The sequence below is a fragment of the Scyliorhinus canicula genome, chromosome 1 (genome assembly GCF_902713615.1).
Source record: "Scyliorhinus canicula chromosome 1, sScyCan1.1, whole genome shotgun sequence".
Classification (NCBI taxonomy): Eukaryota; Metazoa; Chordata; class Chondrichthyes; order Carcharhiniformes; family Scyliorhinidae; genus Scyliorhinus; species Scyliorhinus canicula.
The window spans coordinates 212,576,133-212,585,023 of NC_052146.1; the positions used below are offsets into that span (position 1 = coordinate 212,576,133).

The 8,891-nt window shown below is 43.9% G+C and overlaps 1 protein-coding gene across 1 annotated transcript; it reads left to right on the top strand.

The window, feature by feature from the left end:
* Positions 1-1,373: 1,373 nt before the first annotated feature.
* Positions 1,374-7,741, top strand: LOC119971498 (F-box only protein 48). The gene is made up of 3 exons (XM_038807109.1): positions 1,374-1,883; positions 2,096-2,660; positions 6,312-7,741. The coding sequence occupies exons 2-3, from the start codon at positions 2,361-2,363 to the stop codon at positions 6,471-6,473; spliced, it is 462 nt and encodes a 153-aa protein (XP_038663037.1). The 5' UTR covers positions 1,374-1,883; positions 2,096-2,360; the 3' UTR covers positions 6,474-7,741.
* Positions 7,742-8,891: the final 1,150 nt, after the last annotated feature.

An 8,891-nucleotide genomic window follows, 5' to 3' on the forward strand; every position in this document is an offset into this window, starting at 1 on the left:
GGGGTAAATGGGGAAAGTGAGGGTTAATGGGGATAGTGGGGTTAATGGGGGAGTCAGGGTTGATAGGGGAGTGAGAGATTAATGGGGGAGTGAGGGTTAATGGGGAGAGGGGTTATGGGGGAGTGAGGGTTAATGGGGAGAGGGGTTAATGGTGGAGTGAGTGTTATTGGGGAGAGTGGGGTTAATGGGTTGTAAGGGTTGATGGGGAGTGAGGGATTAATGGGGGAGAGTGGGGTTAATGGGGGAGAGTGGGGTTAATGGGGGAGTGAGGGGTAAATGGGGGAGTGAGGGGTTAATGGAGAGAGTGGGGTTAATGGGGGAGAGAGGTTAATGGGGGAGTGAGGGGTAAATGGGGAGAGTGAGGGTTAATGGGGAGAGTGGGGTTAATGGGGGAGTGGAGGTAAATGGGGGAGTGAGGGGTTAATGGGGAGAGGGGTTAATGGGGGAGAGTGGTGTAAATGGGGGAGTGAGGGTTAATGGGGAGGGGTTAATGTGGAGAGTGAGGGGTTAATGTGGAGAGTGAGGGGTTAATGGGGGAGTGAGGGGTTAATGGGGAGAGTGGGGTTAATGGGGGAGTGAGGGTTAATGGGGAGAGTGGGGTTAATGGAGTGAGGTAAATGGGGAGAGGGGTTAATGGGGAGAGTGGGGTTAATGGGGAGAGTGGGGTTAATGGGGGAGTGAGGGGTTAATGGGGAGAGTGGGGTTAATGGGGGAGTGGAGGTAAATGGGGGAGTGAGGGGTTAATGGGGAGAGGGGTTAATGGGGGAGAGTGGTGTAAATGGGGGAGTGAGGGTTAATGGGGAGGGGTTAATGTGGAGAGTGAGGGGTTAATGTGGAGAGTGAGGGGTTAATGGGGGAGTGAGGGGTTAATGGGGAGAGTGGGGTTAATGGGGGAGTGAGGGTTAATGGGGAGAGTGGGGTTAATGGAGTGAGGTTAATGGGGAGAGTGGGGTTAATGGGGAGAGTGGGGTTAATGGGGGAGTGAGGGGTTAATGGGGAGAGTGAGGGGTTAATGGGGAGAGTGAGGGTTAATGGGGAGAGTGAGGGTAAATGGGGAGAGGTGTTAATGGGGGAGTGAGTGTTAATGGGGAGAGTGGGGTTAATGGGGGAGTGAGGGTTAATGGGGGAGAGGGGTTAATGGGGAGAGTGAGGGGTTAATGGAGGGGAGTGAGGGTTAATGGGGGAGTGAGTGTTAATGGGGAGAGTGGGGTTAATGGGGGAGTGAGGGGTTAATGGGGGAGAGTGGGGTTAATGCGGGAGTGAGGGGTTAATGGGGGAGAGTGGGGTTAATGGGGAGAGTGGGGTTAATGGGGAGAGTGGGGTTAATGGGGGAGTGAGGGTAATAGTGAGAGTGGGGTTAATGGGGGAGAGTGAGGTTTAATGGGGGAGAGTGCAGTTCATGGGAAGAGGGAAGGGTTTGAGGAGAGAGTGGGGTTAATGGAGAGCGTGGGTTTAAAGGGAGAAGGTGGTTCCACTGTAAATGAGCTGTAGCTGGCGTTAAATGCGAATGTAAAATGGAGACAGTTGGCATCTATGGAATTGAGCAAAATCTGACAGAGCAGAGAAACATGACGTGGAACAAGAAACATAAGCCATGGATCAGGATAAATGAGTTATGGGCCATGTGGTGAACACAGGAAAACATTGGCATTTTAAAAATCCTTTATTTGAGATTAATTTGATAGGCGTAAGGGATAAACCTGAGAAATATAAAAGTGTTAAAAAGGCGGTTTAATCTCACATTAAATTATTAAACTGACAGATTCAGCGATAAACTTTACAGATTCAGAAATAACATGAAAGATGCCAGGATAATCTTGGCCAAGTGTGGTGACATGCAGGTTGTGGAAGTGGGAATCGACAGACAAACACAGTGGACTCAGGTACTGACTCAAGATATACAATTGATGGAACTCAGAATAACATGGTATAAACTGACAGTTTACAAACCAGGGCACAGTTACATATTCTGGATTTGAACACAACAAACTAAGAGTTAAATCTGTTATGCCAATCCCTTTCTGCTTATAATTTGCTGTGTCTTGGACTTTGAAAAAGGTAAAAATTAAATAAATCTGTAAACAATGTTTTTCAGAGTGGACTGCTGACTGAAAAGGGGAGACAGAATAACTGAAAGACTGCCAAAAGGAAGGAGACCAAAGAAAAGTGACACACCGAGGCAATGACACAATGCACGAGAACCACAGAAAAGAAAGGGTGGATGACGAATAGAAAGAAGTAGTTTGGCAGTAGAGACTTACATCTGTATGGCAAACTACATAAGATAAACCAATAAGAGGAATAAAACCTGATCTTGTTTGTTTGAAAATACCTCTGAAATTCTTGAAAAAAAATAAATTATGCAAAGTTCTTGCAAAAGAAATAAGCAGGTTTATATTGGTAAAAATATAATTCTGAGCTCTACTGAACAAAAAAGACTGCAAAATTGTGACTTTGCCCAGTTTTTGCCTCAAGAGCTCACTTTGAAAATTTTCAGTGAACTGGACATTCAAAGCCTATCTAATGCTGCAATGGCATGTAAAACATGGAATGATCTGATCGAAAACAGTGACAGCCTGTGGTACAATCACTGCTTGACAGTACTGGCTGTCTGTAAAAGAGAGCTACAATGTGATCGAGCAAGTGGACATTCATGGAAGGTTAGTGCAGTTTGCAATGATTTGGATTGTATGAAAAGTTGAACTTTTGTAATATTCAATCTGCTTCGTCTATGTGCATGCAAGCATGTTTCAGTGTCCCCTCTGCTGAAAACAAGAGAAACATTCTAGCATATGGGGTGGCACGGTGGCGCAGTGGTTAGCACTGCTGCCTCGCGGCGCTGAGGACCTGGGTTTGATCCCGGGCCCGGGTCACTATTGGTGTGGAGTATGCACATTCTCCCTGTTTTTGAATGGATTTCACCCCCACAACCCAAAACATGTGAAGGCTAGGTGAATAGGCCACACAAATTGCCCCTTAATTGAAAAAAAGTAATTGGTATTCTAAATTTTAAAAATAAATAAATAAATAAATATTGCAATCCCAGACCAGACCCCAACATTGGCTAGAATACTGGACCGAAACCTCAATATTTTAGTTTATTTCGTAAGACTGCAGAAAGAATACTTTGCTCCAGGAGTGATTGCACAAAGAAATAGAGATTTGGTTAAACAAAACTTTATTACTGGCACAGTATTAAAATCTTTAAGCCGCAGGAAAATAGCTTACAATTGCCCCTTAAACAATACTACTCAATACAGTAAATACAATACTTTAATTACTATCACTGCTCCCAATTAAACAGCCCATTCTACATCCCAATGACACAGAATAATACTTGCTTTCCAGAACAGATTTGGCTTCTGTTAGAACCCCTGCTGACTCTGGTTGGATGCCTTCAAAAAGCTGTTTCAACTGGCTTGTTTCTGCTTCCCCCTTATTCTCAGACAAGTCTTAATGCTTTAAATACTATTCTAAGTGTGGCACGGTAGCACTGTTGCTTCACAGCGCCACGGCCCTAGGTTCAATTCCCGGCTTGGGTCAGTGTTTGCAAATTATCCACGTGTCTGCGTGGGTTTCCTCCAAGTGCTCCGGTTTCCTCCCACAAGTCCGGAAAGACGTGCAGTTAGGTAATTTGGATAGTCTGAATTCTCTCTCTGTGTGCTTGAACAGGGACCGGAGTTTGGCGATTAGGGGCTTTTCACAGTAACTTCATTGCAATATCAATGTAAGTCTACTTGTAACAATAACGATTATTAAATTAAAATTACTGTGAGAGCAAAATACCATACGTGTGGACTCAGTGTTAGCCAGATCAGAACTCAACTCAAAAGCTTTCTCAAAATGTCTGAATGCCTTAGCTGCACCCAGCAATGACATCATCTCCCAATGCTGAAAACACATTAACTCCCCTGGGACTCCCCTAGTGAAACAACAGTGCATTAAACCAGGCTTTTACAATGACCAATTTCACCTCTAGCTCCTAAAAGCTTTCTGCTCTTGCAAAACGAGATAATTTTTTAAAAACATGACTACTGCAGTCAAATACACTCTAACCCCAGGCTTTTAACCCTTAACTTGCCAAATGTTTATAATCCAGTATATCTAAAATCCTGCATTCGTGACACATATAGTAAATTAAATGTTATAGGAATGGAAACTCTTTGAGGCTAATGTTCACTTCATCCAGCAGAGTGGGTGATGTAAACTTATGATATAAAGAATAATTAGCAAAACACAATGGGTGTGATTCTCCGGCCTCATTATGCTCTCGCCCACGCAAAATGAGGGCAGTGCATAGCAGGAGAGGCCAAAAACGAGAACCGTGCCAGGCACCAAATAGTTTGCGATCCATCGGCCCCCTCTGCAGGTAAAATCAGGATCTCACTTAGCGAGGCGAGAAACCAATTATCACCACTTAAGCTCCTTTCCATACAATTAACAGGAGCCAACCCAGATCCAACGGCCACCTGCCATTCCTCGGCCTCCCAGCAAGGTGGTCATGTTGGCGTTAGTACTTTTTTTTAAAACTCTCACCTTGAATTAGAAAATTTCAAATTTCCTTCCAATTTCTACCCTTCTCTTAGTTGCAAATGGTCCACCTCCAACTCTTCCCTTCCTTGACTTCTCTGGCTCCATTAATGGTGATAGGCTATCAAATAATATTCATTATAAGCACAGTGACTACCACAGATACCCTCAAATATATTTCATACCGCATACCCCGTAAGGACACCATTCCATTCTCCCAGGTTATCTGTGTCTGTTGCATCTGTTCCAATAGTGCAAACTTCCACAGTTGCATTTCTGAGATATCTTCCTTTTTCCTTAATCAAGGATTCCACACAACCCCTTTCAGCACCCCCCCACCAAGCACTTGGGGTTGACAGTACCTTCACCGCATTTTGCACATTTCTGCTAAATATTTCAAAAATGAAAAACAATAATGAATCTTAAAGTTTTTTTTAACCTTTGGGACCTGACTTCAGTCCATCTTAGACTGATACAATGAAAATGTATTTTCTTTCCTGATTCAGCGGGAAGTTTGAGCAGTTTTTAATCCAGTTCTGAATCCTTCCAGAATTATGTATATTCATCTTAAGTGTTGGAACTGGAGGATACCTCAGCAACCCACATCTTCTTTGTAGCAGTTATGTAAACTTCCACTGTGTTGAGAGAGTTATGGGCAGCACGGTAGCATAGTGGTTAGCACAGTTGCTTCACAGCTCCAGGGTCCCAGGTTCGATCCCCGGCTTGGGTCAATATCTGTACGGAGTCTGCATGTTCTCCCCGTGTCTGCGTGGGTTTCCTCCGGGTGCTCCGGTTTCCTCCCACAGTCCAAAGATGTGCAGGGTTAGGTGGATTGGCCATGCTAAATTGCCTTTAAGTTAGATGGGGTTACGGGGATAGGGTGGAGGTGTGGGCTTAAGAGGGGTGCTCTTTCCAAGAGCCAGCGCAGACTCGATGGGCCAAATGGCCTCTTTCTGCACTGTAAATTCTATGATTAAAAATTGCATGAGATCAAACGAAGAGATTTATATTGTTGCCAAAAAGGTAACCTGAGGTTTGGGAGCATTTTAGAATTCAGCAAAGGAGGACCAAGAAACTGATAAAGAAAGAGAAAACAGAATATGAAAGTAAATTAGCGAGAAGCACAACAACGGACTTTAAAAGCTCCATCGTTAAGGAAAAAGGAAAAGATTAGAAAAGACAACTGTGGACCCACTACGGCAGAGACAGGAGAATTTACAATGGGAAATAAGAAACTTGAGAGATACTCTGATGTTGACTCACCCACCACCAACTGGTGCGTTCTCCATGGCAACACCTCTGCCAATCAGTCCACATGCCAACCAATCAGCATCATCTTCTTATACAGTATAAATTTGTTGATTTCCTGAATGTATTCTTGCCAATGTCCTGATGAGTGCAAGATTACAAGCTTCAGCGGAAATGTCCCTTCAGCAGTTTTACTATCGAGATGCTTATCCAGGAGCCAATATAGATCAGCAAGTTCGGGAGGTGGTGGGTAAGGCCATGGGAGATGGAGTAATCAACAGAGTACAGAGATTAATAGTAAACAATAAATAATAACGTTAATAGTATGAAATCATGAAATGCTTTAAAGTAGCATTGAGTTTGCAATATAAAAAATCTGCTCAACCTCTTCCCTGAGCTATTAAGAAATGAAATCATAAATCCATATTTATTGCATTGTATTTTCATGAAAACAAACTTAATTCTGCGTTTTATTCGTTTGATGATAAAAGGAATATCAAATCTCTCAAAAATGACGTTTTATTAACTTGTAGGTTACGCTCATGAGGAACTACAAGAAAAGCAACATAAAACGAGCTTGGTTAGATGGTCGATACAGCTACATTCATTCTGCAACTGAGCTTCTGCAGAATAGCATGTGTGAAATGGATGCAGATACTTGGGGAGAGATACTGGAGGCCGAGCTAGAAAGATAGTGCTGTGTTGATTTGGAGTGTTTTGTTGCAGCATCATGCACTTAAAAAGAAAGATATAAGCACTATAATTAAAACATTTGTTTTATTTGTCAAATAATTTATGCTTAAAATAGTAAATAAGAATTTTTATTGCATTTATAATTTTTCATTGGATGGTTAATTATAAAATATAAAGATTTATTGAAATATTATTGAAAGATTTTAAATTATAGCTCCTTTTTCAAAAAAATATGTTTCACTGTTTTAAGCACTTTTGGTATTTCTTTAGAAAAGAATCAATCATGGAGATGTGGCAATAGTGCTGTTTTATTCCTTTCTATTTGTACTGTACAGCCGGAAATAAACCTTGGATTAGCTGCTTTGCCTCATCAGCATGCAGCCAATTTTAACAATTCTGTAGTTCAGTGCACAATATGAAGAATGTGTCAATAGTTTATGGACCTGAATACCAAAAGTCATTTTTCATGTGCATTTAATGGTAGCAAAACTAGAAAAACATTCGATTAACGTAAAGTTGTGTCACAAGAGTGAGAATGATCATTAACTTTTTCAATTCTTAGTAATGATCAATTATTATGTTTTGGATTTCTGTTAAATTTGAGGGGTTTATTTTTACTGAAATACTATGAGTATGGTTCTCTAACGACTTGGTAGGTCAATTCCAAAACTGAGGAATAGAAATTAGGAAGGTCCCAGGTCCACTGCTGGTCTGGGCTAAGTTAGCGAGCTCAGCCGGAACCGCAGTTGATCTTTGTGTCCTCCATTGGAATTAAATGCAAGAACCTGGATAAGTCATTCATGGGGGTACCGTGATTGCTCTGGGGAAGGTAAGTCACCTTCTTGACAAATGAGTGGATTGCTAGGCTACTTAAGACGGTAGTTAAGAATTGACGAGATTGCTGAGAGTCTAGAGCTGCAGTCAGCTCAGTGCTGGTAGGGCATCAGATTTCCTTCCCTAAAGGACATTAATGAACCAGAAGGATTTTACCACAGTGTGATAATTTCATCATCACCACCACTGATGCTAGCTAATATATTAATATTCCAGATTTACTTATCAACTTAATTTAAATTTCTTAGCTGCCATGGTAGGATTTGAACTCATTTTTTTCTGGATTATTTGTCCTGGCCTCAGACCAATAGCATAACAACTACTTTTTTACCATTCCACACTCAGGATCCTGAGGCTAATTGTAATGTCCTATTACCGCCTTGGTGTAAAGTAGGTACTACAGATCAAACATTAAACTCGAAGAGAAACTGGAAAATTTGCTTTTGATTGTATTTAACTTTGAGTGCGATTCTCCGGCCTCGTTATGCTCTCGCTCAAGTGAAACGAGGCCGGTAAATAACGGGAGAGGCCAAAAACGGGAACCGCGCCAGGCGGCAAACAGTTTGTTATGTAACCTGCCCGCTCCCGTAGGCGAAATCTGGATCTCGTCGTCGCTTGGTGAGAAACCAATTATCACCACTAAAGCCCAATTTCATTAACGTTAAGGGAAGCCACCCCATATCCAACGGCCTCCTGTCATTCAGCAGCCTCCCCAGCAAGTGCTCACGCTGGAGCCAATTAGTACTCCTTTTGAAAAACGTGAATCTGGCAGAAGGGCTTCTGTGGACAGCCACAGAGGCGAGTAGCCATCTTTGCTCACTGGCAAAGAGCCCAGGGACGCTGGGAGTTCCACTCCAGTACTCAGTGGGAGGTGAGGGACTCTCGGGTGGGGGACCCTCTGCAGGGGTGGCCACCATGGGAGGCACTGGGGAGGCAACCACTCGCGGCACCACCATGCTAAGCCTTGGATTGTGTGTACCCGTTCCAGTCAACCCTTGTCCCGTGTGCTGATCGTGAGATACAGCCTCATCAGAGGGGTGGAACTCAGGGGAGATGGTAGCCACTGTCGCCACTCCATGGGACTGGTGCAGGTTGGCACTCAGCATCCCCTCAACCCGGTTGGTGTGCATAGGGCCCTGAGGTTCACCTTTGGACGGAAGGGCAGCTGGTTCAAGCCCCGGCTGCCACTGCATCATCTGGCTCTGTCAGCCTTGACGGCTCCCTGCAGCCCACACCGTTGTGTCGATGCCCTCAGCGATTCTCCTCAATGGTTGGGACTTGCTCTACAGCACCTCGTCAGTGCCCACCTGTGACTGGGCCAAGCTCTGCAGTGCCTCGGCCAGGCCCATCTGAGAGTGGGACATGTCCCGCAGAACCTCATCAAGGTCAGCCTGGTACTGGGTGACATCCCCCAGCGAGTTGGATATTCTGCCGAGATACTCAGCCATGGCTGTCACCGACTATGCAACGCCTTAGACACCTTCACTCATGGTGCCGACGATGTGCACCAGGCTCTCCACTGCAGTTGCTTCCCTATCTTTATTAGTATCACAAGTATGCTGACGTTAACTCAGCTGCAGGGCCTG